The 22,521-nt window shown below is 38.2% G+C and overlaps 1 protein-coding gene across 8 annotated transcripts in view; it reads right to left on the bottom strand.

Annotated features, from left to right (window-relative positions):
* SNAP91 (synaptosome associated protein 91) overlaps positions 1-22,521 on the bottom strand; it is a 147,015-nt gene that overhangs the window by 30,756 nt on the left and 93,738 nt on the right. For 7 of the 8 annotated variants that reach the window (XM_059177179.1, XM_059177174.1, XM_059177180.1 and 4 more), the window contains exons 14-21: positions 17,679-17,693; positions 17,365-17,532; positions 11,471-11,578; positions 10,572-10,835; positions 10,290-10,367; positions 10,044-10,115; positions 9,507-9,590; positions 8,142-8,225 (exon numbers count right to left, since the gene is read on the bottom strand). In XM_059177179.1, coding sequence (XP_059033162.1) covers positions 8,142-8,225; positions 9,507-9,590; positions 10,044-10,115; positions 10,290-10,367; positions 10,572-10,835; positions 11,471-11,578; positions 17,365-17,532; positions 17,679-17,693 — 873 coding nt within the window. The remainder of the gene's footprint in view (positions 1-8,141; positions 8,226-9,506; positions 9,591-10,043; positions 10,116-10,289; positions 10,368-10,571; positions 10,836-11,470; positions 11,579-17,364; positions 17,533-17,678; positions 17,694-22,521) is intronic. The other variant, XM_059177181.1, reaches the window with a different exon arrangement.

Below are 22,521 nucleotides of genomic sequence, written 5' to 3'. Positions count from 1 at the left end.
AAGTGTACTTTTCAATCCCCATCCCCTATGTCACAGCCTCATCCCCCCCCACCTCCCCTCCGGGAATGGTCAGTTTTGCCATGTATCAATGAGATCAAAGTTAATTAGAAGGAAGCACTTAAGAATATATACCCTTGTTAAGAAAACCTATGGCAACCAAGTCTATTACTACAATGGAGCTACATAAAGCTAAGAAGTTCTCACTAGGGTTAAAATTGAGATAATTTCATTATATTACAACTTTGTTTCTTCAGATCACAATACTGGGTAGATAGAAAATGCTTAGTTGTACACACTGGCTCAGTATGATAATAAAACATGAATCAGAAAAATAGGCATGCACTCTTCTGCCAAATCCTCCTTAATAACCTTCATACATGTTCTAGTCCCATTGCTGCTACTGCTCTGTGTGGGCTTCCCCAGATCAGCTCTCAGGATTTATAAACAGCCACCCAGAGAAGCTTTCTGCTTTCCGTGTGGACCTCCTCCAATCTAGTCTCTGCCGTGCAGCTAGAGTGATCTTTCTGAGTAGAAAACGTTGACAAAGTTACTTCCCTGAAGTCCTTCACTGGCTCTTTGTAACTCTCAGATTCAGATCATGCAGATTCCTTTGCATAGCAATCAAGCTCTTCTGTCTCTGTTCCCCTCCCTGCAAACCAGGATGCTTCCCTAACACCAACACTGGGAGTCAGAGGCTCACTCTGGACTGAAGCTCTAGTGCCCTGCTGGCTGCCACAGCTCCGCCCACCCTCACACCCCAAATATGTTTGAGTTAACTCTTATGCATCTGATACACATCTTCATCCCGTTCCCACCCGAAGCCTCTGCTCTGGGGATGGCTTTTTAGTCGTCAGGAGCTGTCTTCTCCTGTTTTTCACTAGTATTCAGCACAATCCCTAAAACACTGAATTAATGTTTACCGAATATTGATACTTCGGAGTATAAAAGCTGAGGAGAAATCAGATGCCACTGTAAAGTAACCAAACTTAAAATTATTGACCTTTTGAAGGCTGGAAGCAAATAATGTCTCTCAAACAACAGAGAGAAGCAGAAGCAAATCTCACTCTGCACTGCTTCTGTATAAACACACAACCAGTGAGGGCAGCGATTTCTTAGTAAGACACTGGAAGACAGTCTATTACCAAAGAATGTATTACTTCTAGAAGTCTTTTCTATATTTATTGGGTTATAAATATTCCTTCCAATCTAGCCACATCTTCTCTTTCACAAACTGCTTGCAAAAACATGAAGAATACTTTAAAAAATCCTTAAACTTTCATTCTATTGAACTAGTTTATAAGTTTGAAAATGACTTCACTGAAATTCTCCGGTGACTGTTTTCTGCAGCTGGAAATAATGTTCAAGTCATGTTGCTCCCAGACCCTGATAATGACACAAGTTCAGGCTTTTCTTGTATATGTATGAAAAAAATGCAGTTTGGAAAAATTGCTACCTAACAGAGGATGGCCTTTAAAGGTCCCACTGGCTACCCTGAAGTGATTTTAGTATTTTAGTGACATAGGCATTATGTAACTTTTCTAAATGAAGAAAAGACATTCTCCAGATTTTTAAGAACTAACACTATGAAGCAAAAATGGGCTAGAAGGAAGTATTTTTGTGGTTGGGATCATTTGGTTTTAGGGAGAATGATGGTTGTGTTGATGTTGACTTCTTAGAAACATCCCACATCTCAAGCTGGAATATGGCTATGGTTAATTTAAGCAATTTTCTATGGTGTGGTTCTCTTTGTTATAGGTGAATGTGGGGACAAGTGTTCTTGGCTCTTAGTTTCGAAAACTTGACCAAGAAGGGACAAATTATTCTAGAATCACAGCATATGAGTGTTGAAGAAAGCCTTTTCATCATCTGATTCAATCCTGTCTTTCCATGACTGGAAGAAGGGATACAATGGGGAGGTAACATATCCACCCAAGATTCAGTGGTAGAAAGAGAAAAATAGGCATTTACACAAGGTTCATCAGCTTAGTACTGCTGAGTTTCATAAGTAGATCACATCCACAGGTGAATAATGAAAAAAAAAAAAAAATCAGTGACTTCTCCAAGAAAGGGAATGGTAAAGCCAACACTGGCATGAAGCTCACTTCATACCACCAGGGTCACTATTCTAAGCATTTTTTTAGGTTGAGCCTTATGAACCATATGGATTGCTAATATTTGACCATTTTGGTCCTACAAAAACAGCAGGTTTACATTGTTCAAACTAAAACATACATTAGCTCATCTAATCCTCACAACTCTGTGAAGTGTCACATATGAAAACACTGAGGCCAAAGAAGTTAAGTAATTGGCCCAAGGTCAAATGAGGACAAATGAGAGCCAGAATTCCACACAGGAATCTTCCAGAGTTTGGGTTTTTCACTGCAATACTACATGGCCTCTTTTCCACAGCTGGGAATAACTCCAGAGTTGTACTCTCTTGTAGGCTTATAAACTTGACATAGGTCTAGAAAGATTTCTTTTCCCAATATACTCAGTTCTTATGAGGTAGGTGCCCTCACAAATCTAGACTAATTAAAAAGCTATAAAGAGATATAAAATAACCAACTGATTAACTTAAAGAAAAACATCTATTGCTATACTCTGAATGGTTAAATAAGAAAATTATAGACATTAGTAAGAGGAATTCCCCATGTCAAATGAAAAGTTTTAGAGTCCTGGAATAGAGGTAAGTAAAAAGAAAACCCAAACCAGTACTCTTTCTTCCTCTATGGTTCTAAATTATATTAAGAGAGATGTTCTATGGAATTAAGGTAACAATCAGTAGGCTCCCAGATATCCTACAGGCATATTTGGTCTGTCTTCCACTATAACTGAATCATTGTCTCTCTTCAAGTGGTCAGACTTCTATAGATACACTGTCTTTGTCTTATGAATCTACCTTCCTAAAGGAAAGAGCTTGCACACTTAAGGAAGTTCTATTAACTGACATATCAAAACTGACAGTCACAGTTGATAAAACATACCACTTGGGTCAGGAGAGTGAAATTTTAAAACTACTGGTAGATAAACACACTCCCACACATACTACCGCCACACTCAGGTTTGCTCCATTATGTTAAAGGTAATGTCACCTCAATTACTCTGTAATGTAGTCAGCTGTTAACACATTCCATTTACTAAGATCAATCTGAGGTAGTTATTATCTCCAGGACTAATACCCTTTTGTCCAGCTTCCCCCACCCCAACCACAGCATGAAAGAATTGTTCTCTGTAGATCTTCCCATTCAGTGGATATTACTAGTTACTAATTCCACGCTAAACATATTTATATTTTAAATCAGCTCAAAGACCTCTGTGGCTCTGCTAAAAAGTCATCTGTGTGTGTCATTTGGTTAACAGAGAATGCCAAACTACAAAGGGTCTCATGAGACTGGCCTGTATCATTCCCATTATTCCCTGTCTTTAGAATTAAAGATAGGATGTGGCACATTCCTATACTAGTACAAATCTATGGTGCAGTCACCCCAGAATTGTGTCTATTATTGAAAAACATGGTTTTCTTGCTTGATGTCAACCTGAGAAGTTAGGCATAATACACCTAATCTCCCTTAATAATCCATTTTTACATCTGTCATCCACTAAGCTATGTATTTTAGACATCTACATTTTTAGCAGGGGCATTTGAGAGCTTTATTCTGCACTGTATAAAACAATACTTTTATTTGATATAAACTAAACTTTCAAGTTTCCAGTCAAACTTCACTTGAGGTATAGATAATATCTGTATCCTACCAATAATCACAAATGATTTGGAGAGAATTATTCCTTGAGTCTGTTCTCACTGGCACAAAAAGTTGTCTTTTCTAGAATATTCTCTGGTTCCACCATGCTGGGTACACCGAACAGAATCTGACACTTTTACTCCAGGGGCAGAAGATGACTAAGACGATATTTCATGAACAGTTCAGTTCTCGAATTGGTATTATTTGACAGTGCTACAAGTAAATTTGAATAAAGAAGAATAACCATTTTTATGAGAGATAGGCCCAATGTAAAAGACTATCCATTTAGTCCGTTTTCTTATTTTAAATTATATAACAATTTTTAACAAATCTTTCTTCCACAATTTTGAAATGATTCTTTATTTTTGCTTTAAAATCTCTAAAAATCATTTTGAATATTTGATTATATACATATTTATGCATTTCCCTTGTTACATATATGTAAGTTTATTCCCTCAAAAAATTTTTTTTAAAGATTTTATTTATTTATTTGACAGACAGAGATCACAAGTAGGCAGAGAAGCAGGCGGTTTGGGGGTGGGGTGGGGGGGGGGATGCTGGCCCCCTGCTGAGCAGAGAGTCGGATGCAGGCTGGATCCCAGGACTCTGGGATCATGATCCGAGCTAAAGGCAGAGGTTTTAACCCACTGAGCCACCCAGGTGCCCCTCCCTCAAAAATTTTTGAGGAGCAAGAGCCCCTGTTCAGCATTATCCCATTATTGTATATGTGTATTTTATCTTTTTATTCTCACAAAATAGTCTTATTACTAAAAGCCAATAATAGAAGAGTCTAAAGACTCACAGAATACATCTCTCTCTCTCTCTTTATTGGTTCAAATTCCTACTTGGAATCTGATATTTGTGGACTTCCTTGTTGTCTCTGATTGGGTTCATTTATCTTAAAAAAACAAAACAAAACAAACAAACTTCCTCTTTATTTCAACAGCTTGTGGACTTAACTGGTCTCTCCCCATAGACACCCACACAAGTATACTACATTTTTTAAAAAAGATTTTTATTTATTTATTTGACAGAGAGCAAGATCACAAGTAGACAGAGAGGCAGGCAGAGAGAGAGAGAGGGAAGCAGGCTCCCTGCCGAGCAGAGGGCCCAATGCGGGACTGGATCCCAGGACCCTGAGATCATGACCTGAGCTGAAGGCAGAGGCTTAACCCACTGAGCCACCCAGGCGCCCCAAGTATACCACATGTTAAGCTTCATTGCAGATTACCATAGCACAGTGCCCCAAGTATTTGTTCTACCACTGATATTCACTGAACAGAAACATCTGGGCAATCTGAAAACTCTGAAATAGCCACTGTCAGCTAGATTAAATATATTTAAGCGTGACTGGGATTTTATACTGTGTACATTAGGAGATTTTTTTTTTCTTTTTGGCTAGGAAATTTGCTTCTAGCTCATATTTAAAATTATATTGATATTACATGATATTTTTCAATGAGAACATGGGTTATTGCTGTTTTCTCCTAAACAAGTACGAGAAATATTTTTCTAGAAGCAAAACAGAAGTATGAAAAACTAGGCCAAATAATTAAGACCTAGAGAAATTAGAATTCAAAATCTCTTATATCAGGATATAATCTAAAAGAACAGTTGGCCTCCTGCCAAGTAAATCAGACTCAGATATGTACAAATTAAATTATAAGAATTGTTTGTAAAGTGGGGTGCCTGGATGGCTCTGTTGGTTAAACATCTGCCTTTGGCTCAGGTCAGAATCCAGGAGTTCCAGGATCAAGCCCCGCATCTGCATCTGGGCTGCCTGCTCAGCAGGGAGTCTGCTTCTCCCTCTGTCCTTCACCCGATTCGTGCTCTCGCCCTCTCTCAAATAAATAAATAAAATCTTAAAAATAAATAAATAAATAAAATCTTACGGAAAAAAAAGAACTGTTTGTAAAGCTGGACATTAAAACCCATTCACATCTACTTACACTAAAAGTTAAATAAAAAAAACAGAGAAAGAAGAAAATGTGCACTAATAGTTTCCCATCATTAAAAACGTCACAAGATGTTGTGGTAGAAAAAATGGGATGCGTAAAGTCAATAAAACGTACGGAAAGACACTGTCACTTCCATCACTAATTTCCTCCTTTTCTCTCCCATTTTACCAAGATTTTAGGACAGATGACGCAATTGAGCAATGTAAGCTTGCTTTCGGTGAATTGTTCTAACCTGTACTTTCTGTGTAGTTCCCTTTTGGGCTTTCCTGGACACAAAGCTGAGCTGCTGGGCTTGGGTTCCCGGTGATGAACGTGGCAGTAGGTGACGAAACTCTTCCTGTTTGTTCCAGATGCCTTTTAGACCCTATCTCACCCCTAGGAGCAAATCTCCTGGCTCTGCCACTGACTTCTGACTTTGAACTGAAAGGGAACAGTGTCTTTTCCCATATGCTTTGACCAGCCTCTCTGCACCTACTTCCAGTGTTCTTTGCTCTTTTGGAAACACGAGATCTCAGGTTTCAGCCCTGGAAGCACAGGGAGGTGAAATGGCATGAGGACAATGTGGCTTTGCAGCCCTGGAAATGCTTAACGTGGTGGCCCAGGCTCCCGCCAGGCTGCTGTGTGATAGGCTTACAACCCCTCTTTGGGGCCACTGTAACCCAGAGAGAAAGAAAGACTTCTCAGAACTCTGCAAAAAGCCAGAACACTTGATTTCATATGCTATCTCAACCTTAGTTATAATTGCAAAGCCAAAGGTTTATAATCAATAATCTCAATTTGAAATTGATTAGGTCATTTCCCCCAAATAGTGATTTAAAACCATGCTATTTCTGTGGCCTGTTAAAAATCTACTGCTGAACCTTGAAAACCTGAACTCAGGTTCTTGGTTTTGTAAGAGCTTGAAGGTTTCTGTGGCCAGTTTGAAGCTACGATGAATACCCAGGCCAGAAGAAAAATCAGGCAAGCTAGTATTTTTTTTCCCCAAATAACCAACTGTGTTTTGTGTTAGGCTTCAAGGTCCAGCAGAACCCTGGTTCTTCACCATTCAGGAAAATACCAGCTGGCAGTCACTGGTATGAAGTGGATTCAGCAACCAGCAGTGTCATATTTAACCAGGGTAGTCTGGAGCGAGGACAGACAAACGAACCGCTACTGCCCCGGAGAAAGATGGTGGAATAGCCAGTCTGAATGATGCTGGAAAGGAAGGGTAGCAGCTGGGCTGTGCTTACCCTTGCCGGGCTTTTGAGAGAAGACTGGACCTCATACCAAACTTCCTACAATACTGAAAGGTGACGGGAGTCCTCTTGTGAGGTCACTGCTCACTACTAATTAGAACAAGAATGAATGTTCTGTGCCTGCTATACCTGGCCAGGACTGTTTATTACATGAAAAAATAACACCAGGTCATTAACTCTTTCATGGGTAACGTGACCAGCAGGGATTTTAAACTGAGAGACTCTGAACATGGCAACTTCCTCGTGCCCATGTGACCCACACTCTCATCAATCCCCTGCCGACCTTACGACCAAAATACATCCCTTGTGGTGACTAGGGAGGGACACTGGAAGCTGAGTATCAGAGGCCTCACTGATGCTACTGCTGCACTTCCTGCTATGGCCACTTCTAAGCCAAGTCAGAGTGAGGAAAGCCAGCAGTGTCTTTTGAGTTTGATCAATAACCTCAGCCTGAAAGTCACTACTGTGGTTTTGCAAATGGCAAATGCTTTGCCTGTAAAAACAGTAATTTCTTGATCTGGCTATCACTAAGCACACTTTGCCTGGCCTCCAAGGAAGACTGATAGTTGACTTTTACGATCTTTGCATCTTTGAAATGTTACTTTTCATTTTATCTATCCCATCCTGTCAATAAGCGATACTCATAGGCATCTTGTACCAGTCTACTCCACACTATGGCCTGGTGAACTGGGATCTCACCAGAGGTTTTCAGATTAAAAATTAACAGCAACAACAACAACAACCCAACTAGTTAAAAAAAAAAAAGTGGCATAGGTAGCAGCCGCTTCAACCCTGGTAGAAATCTGACAGTTTCTCCTAGAGTGATTTGTGTTACAGAATCAGTTGTCAAACATAATGGTATCTTTCCACAAAAACTCCTTTAAAAATGGGCACAGGCAATACAAGATAAAATGTGCTACATAAGCATATTACTTTCTTAGTAAACAAAAAGAAAGGTACTTGCTGAAAGTAAGGCAATTTGGGAGCATCCAAGGAGCCACAGGGGTGACCTGAATACAACTATGATTTTATACTCATTTCATAAAATCCTGGGAGATAACCTTCTATAAGACAGTGTCTTGTTTTTCAATTTTATGTCTCAAAAGGGAAAGAAAACATGCACCTTGAAATTTAAATATCTGTTACTTACAAAGATATATCCAAACTTCCACAAAATAGCATTTTATTTTAATTTAATTAATTACCAGCTAGTAGGTCTGCCGACGCTGATGAACTAGAAGCAGCCTGAGGTGCAGGTTGGGGTTCAGAAGCACTACTTCCAAATGCATCTACCCATTATCCATGTGCAGCACAAAAGTAAAAGAGTGTGAACAGTAAGTACAGTAAGTAAATTAAGTGTTTTGCCAAGAAATGCATAAACATGACACTGTATGGCTGAGCTTATCACCTGTGGATATATGAAATGACTGAGTGAGCTGAATTACACTCTGACCAGTTTATTCTCTCAAAAAAGAGTTCTGGAATATCGCAGATTAACACCCCTTTTTAAGAGTCAGACAATTGTTTTTTTCAAGAATAAAAGTTTTGGTGTAAATCTTGTGATCTCTTCAAATATGACCAAGGTTTAAAAAATTTTGCCCAAAAGCAATACAATGGAATTTTCCCATTTAGAACTCTATTAAACTTAGAAAAAAAAATTAACAGACTGAACTCAAGCAGCAGCAATCACACTTGTACCCATTTATCAGAGTTCAGTATTTATTTGCCCCATGTTTTGACCTCCTGAATGTCAGAGACTGTGACACCATCGTCCCCATCACATACCCATCATGGCACAAACCGTGATGCTTCCATGTATACTAGGTAAGGTACTCAGTGTGGTTCAGCTTGCTGAGAATGGTTTTTTAGCCCATGGCATACACATCTATGGACATTCATGAAGAAATCACTTCAAACCTGTGCTTTTCTTTATAAATTTACTGCTAATAAATGACTTAAAAGGCATCACCTTCCTGAGTAGTACAAGAGTTAATTCAGTAAATTTCCCTGCCTTCAGTTAACATGTAGAGTAAGGGGAAGATATATTTAAAGCAGTGAAACATCTTCTGGTTCTTTGGAAGGATTTTAAAACATTAAGCTCAATAAACCCTACAGATTAACGAAGGGCTATATGGTTTATGTTCTCAGTTTTGACTGGCTTATTTGTTTTCAATTCTAAATCATTGAGTTAATGGGTATATTGCAATTAAGAACACAGAAATGTTGATGTAGCCAACAGATCAGCCAAGGAACAACAGTAGAAGGAAATTCCAAACAGTTGATTCTACATAAAAATGAAGAGAAAGTTAAAAACACAAAGACTTCAAATGAAAAATGATCTGGTTCTGTCAGGCATGCATTGAAAATTATGACGAACGGATGAGGATGAAGAGGATGATGGCAAAGAAATGGAAAAGATCTTAGAAACTTAAGTTTACAGTGAAGAGATGGAAATAACTTTGGAGTCAAAGAAAAAATGATGGAATATAACGAGAGAAAAGATGTAAAGACTCTTCTGAGGGGTAAGAAAATAAAGACTCTTTTCTTGTTGAAGGAAGAGAGATACGCACCCCCAAAAAGGTCTATCACACCTGAAGAATCCACCTTTGCTGGAGAGGCAGTGGTTGCAGGAGATGGTGTCGCAAATGCATCCACTGTGGTGAAGCAGACAACAGGGAAAATCGTGCGTCACCCAAGGGAAAATGAAACCATGAGCCCTGACAGATGGCTTCTTAGGATTTCAAGTTTAACAGCAGGCGGTAAGATTGCAGATAGTCTTAACAGTTAAGACAAAGCAAATGGATTCAAAAATACACACTTTGCAGAAGAAAATAACATCTGCCTTCTTGAACTCAGAGGGTTTAGTGTGGGCGGTGGTGGGGTGGGGGGGCGTCAGAGTTGTCTCTCTTCACCAGCATTAGGTTGGAAATTATGAACCTCATCAGTTGGTGATGGGCCAAAAGGAGATCTTTTTTTTCCCCCCAAGTGGATTTTGAGTTTCAAAGAACTCCAGATAAACCTGAATGTTTGGGTATCTGCCTCTCCACACATAACCCCCACCAGACACCACAGACGACAGACGGTTTGGCCTTGGCAGGAGCACTCACCGGATAAGAGGTCAGCAGTGAGAGAACTCTCAGGCACAGGAGAGGCCCCTTGTGGTGGAGAGGAGAAAGCATCTTCCGAAAGTGAAACAAACCAAAACCAAGCAGAGGTAAGTAGAAAGCTGAAATCAAAGTTAAATATCTAACAAACGCATTATCACAGGGGAGCACAAAGAGTTCAGTCATGAGAATCTCAGGGGGGAAACGAACGTTCAAAAACAAAAAGGGGGGGGGGGCTTCAGTTTTTACCTGTCCCAAACAGGTCTATGCTAGGTGCAGCATCCGGCTTAGGTGCCGCAGCGACTTCCGGAGGGGCCTCAAACAAATCTAAGACCAAGAACACACATGCCTTTACTCAACTCCACAAGCCCACCTGACACAGCAGCATCACTTCCCAGTTCTGCAGGAGCCCGGGGGCACAATTCCGAGACAAGCAGCGTGGAGTTTACACAGTGGTCATGCAGTAAGGGTTCTGGATGCGGGGCCTTACAGGTGCCAGATGGAGAGAGTTCAACAACAACAAAACGTTACCACCAAAGATATCTAGAGCAGGAGGAGCGGCGGTGGTGGTGGCGGAGGTGGTGGCGGTGGCGGCGGCGGTGGTGGCGGCGGCGGCGGTAGTGGCAGCAGTGGCAGCTGCGACAGCGGGAGCAGGAGAAGGAGCAGTGGCGGGAACCGGAGGGGCTGTGCTAGCTGTAGGGGTAACTACAGGAACACTGGTCTCAGGTGGCTTCATTGCAAAGAGGTCCAGCTCTGGCGCAGCCTCTGCACTACCTTCAGACGGGGCAAAGGGGTCTTTTGGAAAGGAAAGCGGAGACACACATTCAGCATCAGTGAGGAAAGAAGAAAGAGAGACAGAGGCGTCGTAACTATGGGTAAGAGACACCTGACACAGATATTCACACACTAGCTAGGCATTAGGCTGCTTGGACTGAACTACTATCCTATCAGCAAGGCTCAGTGATTAGGATGTTTTTCTAAAGAAAAAAAAAGAAAATTTAGTAGGTAACACAAGTTAAGGCTTCAATGTAAGGATAAGCCTACGGTCTAGGATCAGAGATTGTTTTTCTTCAAATCTGGGCAATTTGGTAGCTTTAAAAATTCATTAAAACATGCCTATATAGTAGAACTCAGCGCTACACAAGAGTGCAATCCAGCAGGAGGGGACAAAAAAACAAAAACAAAAAAACATTAAGAGAGCATACTTGCCCTGACAAAAATTGTCAATCTTGAGAAATTGTCAATTTTGATTAAGTATGCACGTCGTCATCTTAATGTTTTAAGTGCCAGCACTACTGAGTCAGTTATGATGAAGGATCCTTTATACTCAGAAGAAATTAAAGTCGGAAAAACCTATGGCCACATCTCACTACGGGCATTTCACATCGGGACAGAGAAAACAACAGACTTGCTCGCGACTGTCGACCCACCATTTCCTGAGCATGCATCAAGGGCTGCGGCTACGGGGGCTGGGGTCGCTGGCGCGGCGGCCCCTTCGGATGCTGCAGGGGCCTCCCCGGGAGAAGCTGCAAAGGCATCTTGGGTGCGGTTTGTAAAACAACAGAAATTAAAGGAATAAAAAGAGAAGAAAATATCGTAAAAGAACCGAGTTAAATTGCAGAAAAGGCTTCCTTATACAACATGAATTTCTTCAAATGCATTCTTACAGCCCATGCACTGATGGCGTCACAGAATCATGATTCTTGGTGCTCCTTCATGTTAGTTCCATGCAAGTGGTACAGGGTTCATACTGCTGAGGCCCTTTTAGGATCCATCAGGTAACAAGATTCTCATTGTATAAGGGCTCAAGAAGCATGTTTTATGTAACATTAGAAATTAATGGATGTGAAGATTAAAACCCCAAAATAACTTTATTACGTGATTTAAGACCTTACTCTTTTGTGGCCAGTGAACACTTATTCACTATGTTACCATGATGGCTCTTTGGTGGTTTCTATCATAGATGTCTTCTTTAATGTCAGTGAAATTAAACAAATGATGGTGATGTAAATAAATAATTATAGTTCAAAAAATTTTTATGGTCTAGTACAGGCAGAATTACACTGTGAATACGAAAGGTTTACTAAGTATTCATAAAAATGTTAAGTCTTCGCTTATCCTTGAGAATCATTTTCAGATACAACCAAGGATTTAAGGAAATAGATAACAAAATAATGCCTTTATTTCAACTTCAATTTATCATTGTTTTAAAATGTTGTATTATTTTCATTATTCAGAAAATGATCTATTTTCAAGAAACTAAAAACAGTTTCATGCTTTGAGACTATAAGCATATCACTATTTATAGCAGAAAATCCATTAATATACAGGCAGCCCCAGTTTATAAATGCCCAGTATATAAATGGCTGATGTGTACAAACAGCACCCAATGCGTTTCTGCCAGTAAACCATGTGAATTTGGTAAAAAAAAAAAAAAAATAATAATAATCCTGGAGCCTTCAAAGCGATTCTATAGTTCAAAGGTACAAATAATGAAGCTATCATAAGTATGATTTGCTTAGAAGAAAACTCCAAGAAATATCCACCTAGAATCTACCACTTACCTGCTAGACTTCTCATCCTAAAATACTGCCTTCCACAATATCTACAAACGTTCCCTAGAACACAGTTCCTCTGGCCATTAAGAAGGATTTATCATATAGGCTTGCGAAATGCTACACGGTATACCCTTTTTCGGAGATTTATGTAGTATACATTAGGCTGTAGGAAGTCCTATAGTCAGGACACTTGTTTCTAAGTTTAACCCAGCATGGTCTAAACTGATCTTAGTATGAAACAGACTTTCTTTCCTGTTTTCCTGTCCTGAGGCCGGGCATTAAGTAGAACAACACACACTCAACTGGTCACTTGGGTCAAAATGTCCTTTACAAAAACACAGATATCCTTAGAAGACACAATGAAACAATCGGTTATTCATATCTTACAGACTCATCTGAACTGCTTTCTTCCCTCAGCTACATAAGGGAATGTGTTTTTGGACCAAGGGTCTGTCAGGGGAGAGGCCAAATAATAGTGGAGTGCAGCTAGGCCAGGCTTGCTTCCCCAGACGCAATGCTAAGGATACTGTACTAGAGGGCCTAGAGTAGTACGAGAACCCCAAGAGCCACGGCAGAACACTAGAGAGTAGAAGAGGATGCTTGCAGGGCTGAAAGCATTTTGCCACAAGTCAGGTCTGTTTTCTTTCTTTTTATTCTCATAAAAGCTTGAACCAAGGCTAATAATACTAGGACTAGTAAAAACAGTAATAGCGGTCACTAGTGAATACTTACGTGTCAGTCACTGTGTAAATACTTTGTGGACATTATTAAATTTAATTCCTATAACTATCTCACAATATCGGTTCTATTATCTCCACTTTGTAGGTCAGAGAACAGAAGCTTGCGGACACTGAGAGACGACCAAGATCACAAAACAGGCAAAATGGTGGAGTCAGGATTTGGTTGTAAACTGACGGAGGTTTGTGTGTTTAAGTACTATGCCGCACCGTTGCAAGCCATGCCACGCTCTGTTTTGTCTTTGTAGGATGGAATAAACACCAGTTACATCAGTGTTAGGGGGTCAAATAAATACCCATGGGCTGGCCTCTTTAATTATTACCTTTGTAAAAGCAGGTAAAACCCGTATTTGCAACTATGTCCTCACAAGAGGTTTTTTCCTTCCCTGTCATCTCCTTTTAATGCTTCTCCTGTTTTAAAACTAGACATTATAAATTCATCTAGTCCCATCAGAACTTCTCTTAAAGACAGGAGCCCAGCTGCTCCAGGCCTGTCTGCTAAGTCTTCCAGGCCAGGAGGGAGAGATCCGCATGAGCGAGGCTGCAGCTGTCCCCAGCCACTGCCTGACTAGCCAGGAAGGAGACCCTAAATGACAATTGTCCAGCAGAGCTCAGCGGGCTCCAGAACTGTGAGAGGTAATAGAATTTTTTTTGTTGAAAATAAAACAAAACTTGTTCTACTACCTAGCTTTCTTTCATTATCTATGGCAGCATTATCCCTCCCGTTCTGAAAACTCAATCTTTTTCCAGGTAAGATCTCTTTCTCTTGGTACCCATTTGCAGTTCATTTTTACATTTTGCTTATTTTCAAAAAGTGCTATTTCCTGGACATTCATGTTCCGGCTGTTCTACAATTATGGACCCAGTCCAGACCTTCCCCAGCAAAATCATCTCCTTGATACCATTATAGACCAGGCTTCTTTCCCTTCTAGCAATCTAGGAAGAATTTTCTCTTTAATTTTTTAGCATGTGACTATCTTTCTAAAAATTTCAAATAGCTGTCATTTTCTCCAACCTGGATTCTCCCCATCTTCTCCAGTCACATAAGCCATCTTTACATCACATACTTGGCATAAAGGTTTCAGTCATTGTCAAAAGCCTGAAAGTCACCATTCTAAGTCTTCCTCAAAGGTCCCAGGTTATAAGACTCTATACATGAAATCCACTTTTAAGAGCTATATTTAAGTACTGGTTTTAAGGAAGGTTGATTATATTAGTTTCTCAACAAACCTGTGCAAATGAAAGCTAGCTTGTGAGCTAAGCTCTCTGTTTTCTAGCCACTTGGTTTCATGCCCACAGACTATGTCCTCATGAAGGGTTTGCTCACAAATTGACACAAGTGATTGAAAGGGTGCCCTGGTGAATGTGTAGAGGAATTAGTCTCACTTGAGTATTCTCATGCTTAGAGAAATCCTGTGTTGTCACAAATTAATGTGCTGCTGTTAGCAAGTTTTCAAGTGAAAAATAGAATATTTTAAATAACTTTGTCTTTTATTTTCATCAGTATTTGTAAATTTTACTGATTTTTTGAAAAGCACAATACTATCTTGCTGTCCTGTTCTGCATGACCACAGCAAGCAGATTTTTTCTTTAAAGTTCACTTTAAAAAATAAAGCATTTAGTAAATACAATGTTTCTGAAAAAAGGTTTTTAATGACTTACACTGAAATAACTAAAATGTTAGGTGGGGTATCAATATGAGTATTTAAAATTGATGGACATTTCCTACTTTTCAAATCTATAATGAGAATGCACAGAAAACATCAATGTTTTAATATTTCATATTCATGAAATAAATTAGCTACTTTTCAGAAATTAAAGATCTTTAACTTATTTCTAAAGCTATTTATTTAATATTGATGTACAAGCTAGACAAAAACCTTGAAAGCATGTTTAAAAGTCACGTAAACGAAATATCTGGTGCCCTTATATATTTAAGAGTTATAACACTTACCTATTTTAGTGATACAGATTAAGAAAAAAAAAATGGCCATACTACATGGCCCATCTCTAAATGATTCCTTATAAGTCAATAAAGAGCATGAAAGAAGTTAGGAAGTATTCTCAAAAAGTGCCTAACGGTGATACACATAGACTTCTGACCATAAATGATAGAAATTTTATAGCTCCAAGAGCTCAGGAGACAGTTTATGGGACTATCCAGATCAATAAAAATGATTGTGATGAGATTTACAGATGTACTCACTCTACCCACAGCCAAATGCCTAGAAAAGATATTGGTAAAATCCCAAGGAAGGCTCCATTCTTTGGCATTAAGTTAGATGGCTTTCTGAAGTTTTAGTCTTTGAAATCTGTATTTCAGGGCAGAAAAAGCCATGACAATATTTACAAACATACAGATTTTTCTGCTTGAGGAATGCAAAAAAATCAGTAATTAGTGATCAACACAAATGGCATGATGGCGCAAAGACTATTTCAAAGCAATATATTAGGCTTTATTACTCTAGAGAGCCATGAGGGAAGCAAGCTAGAGTTGATTGATTTCTTAAAGGCAATTAAGCTCCTTACAAATGTACTGAAAAACAAAAATCTAAATAGCTAAAGATATAGAAATGTTTAAGCACAAAATAGTTATCCATCCTGTTCATATTTTCCTTGAAGTTTTTCTGTCAACATAAGCCTATGAGAAACCACTCATACCCAATGCCAGTTGTATGGGGGGGGAGGGAGGACACGAAGAAGTTGGTTTTATAAAGTTAAGCTGAAAATTTAATTTTTGGTCTAAGAAGTTATAGAGGCATAACTGTAATTTTTGCTAGTGGTTGGCTATTTTTAATAAAATATTCCAAAGCTTTTCCCTACTTCTTAAACAAACAAACAAACAAAAAACCCCCGCTTTCTCCTATAGTAGGAATGGCAGCATAGCAAGGCAGCAGCAACTTCCTTGTGTGGAACTGGCCACGATGCTGTGTCCAGTTCGGTGCTTCTTGTCTCAGATGATGTCGGCCAGCCTCCGAGACTGGGCCGTGGCGGGGAGCACAGTGCTACATGGCAGTGTGTAAGCGTACGTTCCCAGGGGAATGCACAGCTCCACCAGAGCTGCCAAGTCTCTCCTGCTCTCCCCATCACTTGCTTCCTCCAATTCCTTTACCATGTTCTCAAAATGCCCTGGGAAAGATGTTATATGGTAATGAAACACAAAAACGATGAGGACTATAACACCATTTGATGTATGTATTTGACATGAGCATTTCTCCAGGTGCGGACGTCAGCACCACTCAGACTGGGAGATGTAAATATACTGGTTTCAGACGGTTCCTCAGGTCCAGGCCTATTATACTGCCAGAGTCTACGGTACCTGACTCGAGCTCACTACTATAAATCAACTCTGTCAGAATTTACATCTGCACGTAAAGTACATTTTCAGGCAATCATTTCAAAACCTGACCTAAACCTGTTTTCCATCAGCATTCTGAGTGTTGTATCAAAAAATCTCTCAAAGTTCCAAAGCCCAAGATGCTCCAAGTTTTTGCTTGTACAGAACAAGCTTATGGTTACAAAAATGGGCCTACCCTAACCTCTCTTCAGAGACCTCCAAGTCTGAACAACTCTTGGATATTTTTTTGTCTTACATCTTAAAAAAATAATTTAAGGCAGGACTTCCCTTTTCATATTTTCCAAGTACTATTCATTCAGCTGGTGTGAATCTGGTAAAAAAAAAATCAAACCTAGATATGATATAGAGGTCTGATACCACTTTCACATAGATTCTACGGGGCAGGAATGTGTATAGGACAAGCGTTCTAAGAGTAATTTAAATCCTTACTTTAAAAAAACCAGAAAAACAAAATGGGCCTAAACCATTGGAACCTTTGCTCTAAAACCACTAAAATTAAGTCAAGATAAAGTTATAAATTTAGCAAAGATAACTATCTATGAATAAACAGGTAAAAAGTAGTGAAACATTCTGACAGGCTGTCATATAATGTAGACACTTTTAAGCCCCTTAACTCTAAGGTAATCTTCGCAAACCCGGCAGGAAAAGGACCAGTGATGTGACCGACTAACCTCCAAAGAGATCGACGTCAGCAGTGACAGCAGTGACAGTTGTGGTAGTTGAGGCAGAGGCTGAAGCAGTTGCAATTTCAGAAGTTGTAGTAGGAGGGGTAGGTTCTGGTGCAAACGGATCTGAAATTTGTGCTTCAGAGGGAACAGAGGAAAGTGCAGCCAGAGAATCTTTGTTGTACCACCGACAGAGAACAGACAGGAGAGAAGAAGAGGAAAGGACACAAGATATACCAGACTCCAAATGACCAAAAAAGGACAGTTATTTAGAGAAGGAAGTCTCTCAGAACAGAAGTTTAAAATAAAGCTTTACTCACCCTCTCCCAAAAGGTCTATCGATGTCCAGTATGTGTCAGCATATGAAGAAATGAGAGAGAAAGCTGAAACATGCAACCACACCAATGTCCAAAGCAGGGTGAGGTACTAACTGAAGACATTTCAGTTGTATGCACCTTTCTGGACCATTTGTAATTTTAAATAGTGTACTACCTATTATTATCACGGAATGTTTCAGTGTGAAGGGACCTTAGGGATCCCCTAGACCAAGCTTCCAGTTTTATAGATGGGAAAACTGGGAGCAAGCAAGGTCAAGAGACTCACCTGAAGTCCACTCTAAACACCTCTGACAAACTCAATTTCTTACCAGATTTACCATTCATCTGCTTTGATGGATTTTACTAAACGATAAATGTCAATTCTTAAGAAACTGTAGTTAATTAAGTGGTATTAGTCATCTATTTGATGTGTCACTTCAGTCCAGAAAACCACAGAATAAATACAGGCTTTATGATAGCTGTAGTTCAATTGTAGAATGTACCAAACAGAGTCAAAGAACTGAGTCCAAGTTTAGGGGCTAGGGAAAAACAACCCTCACCTACACGATCTTTGTCTTCATGAATTTCACATTATTGGATGTTTTTCAATGTGATATATAATCTCCCCATTTATAAACATTATGTGACATTATGAGAATAATTTTTAAAATGAATGGGACAGATTGTATAGCATCAAAACTTTTCAGGCCATCTGAGGTCTGCGTTCCTTTCAGAGGTGCATACTTCCTTAGGGCTCAACAGTGGGATTACAGTTCGCATCCTAAATAAAAAGCCGAGGAAAAGTAATTCTTAACTATACTATGACTTTAGGCTAAACATTTAGAGAATCCAATAGCATTCCTGTATTCCCAGTCATGTGATAAACCCCAGGGCTCATATTTGAAATCATGAATGTTATTGGAAATTTATTTTAATCATAAAGAAATTTTATCAGAACTCATTAGGGAACTATTTTTTTAAGAGCCTTAAAAACAATGTGAGAAATCGGTAAACTAAAAGTTCTAGAAGACATTTAAAGAACTGGAAAACATAAATTTGACACTAAAAATGATCACATACATCTAGCCATGCAATTTGCAAACCCAATAAATATTAGATAAAGTACTCTATATGCACATTAAGGTTATCAAAGCCCGTCCTAACCAAATCTTATATATTTCATAACAACCTTAAAAAATTATAGCACAGGGCGCCTGGGTGGCTCAGTGGGTTAAGCCACTGCTTTCGGCTCAGGTCATGATCTCAGAGTCCTGGGATCAAGTCCCACATCGGGCTCCCTGCTCAGCAGAGAGCCTGCTTCCCTCTCTCTCTCTCTGCCTGCCTCTCCATCTACTTGTGATTTCTCTCTGTCAAATAAATAAATAAAAAATCTTTAAAAAAAATTATAGCACACAGGGTACTTCACATTAGAAACAGTTTTTAAATTTTAGAATGTATGTGTAATTAACACCAGCCAAAAGGGAACTATATTGATTTGGGGCTGTTAGCTGATCAGGTCCCAAATCCCAAGAAACAGAAGGTATTTCCAATAATTTCTCAAACCAACGGTATCAGGCTCAATACAACTGTTACTCTGTACTCATACATCCTAAAATATTAATTAGAAACCAAAATGGGTCATCAGAAGCCAGACAGACTTGGTTTCTCTATTCTTCTGGCATTGGTAGGACTCTCTTCTAGTCTTGTTTTATCAATGGCTAGTTCAAGATGCAATGTGACTTAGCAGAAGACCTAAGAGCCACGTGATTTAACAGTTTCCAGACTTGTTATTGTCTAGGAAAGGGAGTGGGAAATTTATTTTGTATATTTGGTAAGTGATAAAGGAGAAGACTATTTACGACTATTAGAAGGAGAGAGAAATAGAAATATTTTTTAAAAAGTATAAAGGATTAAAATACTTGTTCCATGTTTTTGACTAGTGTTTTATTCAGATGGAGGGTTATAAGACTTGCTGCAATATGACAAAAGATGGAAATGAAATTCCCAGGGAAATGTATGACAATTAAAAAATATATACTGGTGCATAACCGATGTTGAGAGCTTTCGCTACAGGTGTTAGTCTCTAAAAATCCTAATTTTCTGGAAGAAATATAATTTATGTTATTTCTTGCTTTATGCAAATTTTCCCTACTATTAAAGAAAGCCGTACATGAGGAAGATGAGAACGGTTATTATTCTCAAAGCTATCATTTTTTTTAAATTTATTTTTTTAAATTAACGTATAATGTATTATTTGCCCCAGGGGTTCAAGTCTGTGAATCGTCAGGCTTACACACTTCACAAAAGCTACCACTTTTTTATAAAATACTAAACTATACAAAACACTCCTCCCCAAAACCCATAGCAGCAGAGTTCAATTCACTGGCAAGTAGTACATAATCAGAGTTATTTTTTTTGCATTATGGAAATTACCTGAAAATATTCACTGTAATTGAGGAAATAAAACCACAACTAGATAAATAAGGAAATCTGTATTTTGCAGTGATATGAAGCAAAACTTCCTTGATTATTATAAAGATTGAATGAGTTAATATATTTAAGTGCTCACCGGTACCTGGAGCATATCAAATGCTTGCTAATAACAACAGCAATCGCTAACATTTAAGTCGTTACAATTTTCATTACAGTACTCTGACTTTCAAGCTTCTATAAATCTGTGTATATGTGTGTGTACACATGCATGTTTCCAAAACAGCCTGAAGATATGCCCGCAGATTTAATTAACAAGCAAATGGTAATACAGGTCACTAAAACTGCTTGTACTGTGGGTAATATTCCCCATGGAAACTATTAGAGTCATATGACTGCATGATAATGGTGAGCCTTCAAATGGATGTTGGTAATTATTTTCTATTAGGTCTCTTAATTCTAATAAAAACCATAACTAGGTCAACTAATTATAAAAAGACCCTAACACAAAATTCTGTATTTCTCAGAAAATAAATTAAAGAAGAAATTTAAAGAAGAAATTATCGGTTTCCCACTCTAAGATACACAGAAGTACAACACACATACTCACTTGTTTGTGCTGAAAGAGGAATTTATTATGAAGAGAAAAACACTCTCATTATGGGGCCAAAGGCAGGGATTTAAAAAATGCTGTCTTCTTTCAGTCAAATATGTTCATTATCAGCACACAGAATGCAAATCTTATATGCATTACTTAACTTAGGTTTACTAAAATACGAATTTGCTAAAATGTGGTTGTTTTACACCAATAGGAAAAATACTATCATTTACAAGATGCACCTGAAAATGGGAGTATTTATCAGTACCCATAACCCCCAAGACAAATTAATAAACACTTGAAATGCCCTTGGTGGTTGGAAAACAAATCCTCTTACTAGCATTACGGTCAGATAAGAATATTCAAATAAGTCTACAGTCTTAAGGTTTATAGTTTATTGTTTGGTTATACAAAATTAAAATGCACTTCAGTAATAGAGAAATATGATTTTATCAAAGAAGATTGAGAAAGTGATTTTATTTATTTTTGCTTAGAAATAACAAGCCAAACATATTTGTTACAACTTAGCATCATGTTCATTCACTTACTGGATATCTACAGGAAAAATGCAGACCAAAGGTAACAAATGTTTCTTGATTTCATATTATACAAGTTTACTTCAATTTCTTAAGGCTTATAATTTTTACTATTCTGCTTGGAATTAGAGAATTTATTACTGTTCTTCTCTCTGGCTGAACTTCTACTATTATGAAATACTGCAGTTATAGATATTTTCTTGAGACAGTAGACTAATGATGTCTAATTATCAAAAAGTGACCCTCAGGCCCTAAGCCAAGATTCTGCTAGCCTATCAGGTATTTTGTACAGTATAAAAAAGTGTTCCCTCTGCACCAGCAGATTAGGGAAAGAAAAGCACCTTTTTCTCAAGGAAGAAAAAGGCTCACAGTTTGACTTGCAGAAAGCAGGCTGGATTTTAGTCCCTCTTATCCTTCATTTAATCAAGACATAAACTGAATGTGCCCATTGAACACAGCTGACTAAAACCACACTATTCTGCTTTTGTCTATATCCACTGCTATCTTAATACTTCAATCACCAATAGTTACTTATTTCTAACAAGACTGAAATATATTCTGATAAAATTGGTTATTAGAATTTATTCCTTACAGTACAGTATCTTAGCAAAAAGCACCTGAAGATAGAAATGAATAACAATGTTTCCCTGCAATTTTAGAACATTTCACCTAGCTTTATCTTTTCACTTGGCATTCTTCTGGTGCAAAATTAAAAAAAAAAAAAAGAAAAGAAAAGAAAAGAAGAATAATTACTCTTCAATTTCATGCTAGAGAATAAGGTGAAAAGAGACGGTTTACAGTTTCACTGTTTATTTAAGTTCTAAGTAAACCATTAAATGTTTGATAAGTTCTAAAAATTACAGTATGTATACTGATTTAAATAGTTCACAGAATTAAAGACATACATTTATATAAAACTGAAAAAAAATTTGTATAACCCCACAGATTATAAATTAACACTAAATTTTAAAAGTTCTCTGAAAGTCACTTATATGAATTTATGACCAAAAATGTGTGGCTTAAAGATATGGATTCGAAGCATTTTAAATGAACTAGAAAGCACAATTGTTATAGAACACTGTGGTAATTAAAATAAATTCTTAGTAAATTGAAATAATCAAATATTTCTGAAAGATGAAGCTCAGAATTAAAGTGTGAGAGCCAGAAGACTGCACTTATAAAATCTGAGCAGCAATATTTTCCTTTTAACAACTGAAATTTAATAAAGTTAAGTAAAGTTGAAAGCGCAATTTTATTTTAAAAAATTGATAGCTATAAGCTT

Source organism: Mustela lutreola, chromosome 6 (genome assembly GCF_030435805.1).
Source record: "Mustela lutreola isolate mMusLut2 chromosome 6, mMusLut2.pri, whole genome shotgun sequence".
Lineage (NCBI taxonomy): Eukaryota > Metazoa > Chordata > Mammalia > Carnivora > Mustelidae > Mustela > Mustela lutreola.
The sequence above is the reverse complement of the archived record's forward strand: the minus strand, read 5'-3'. Positions and strand labels throughout refer to the sequence as shown.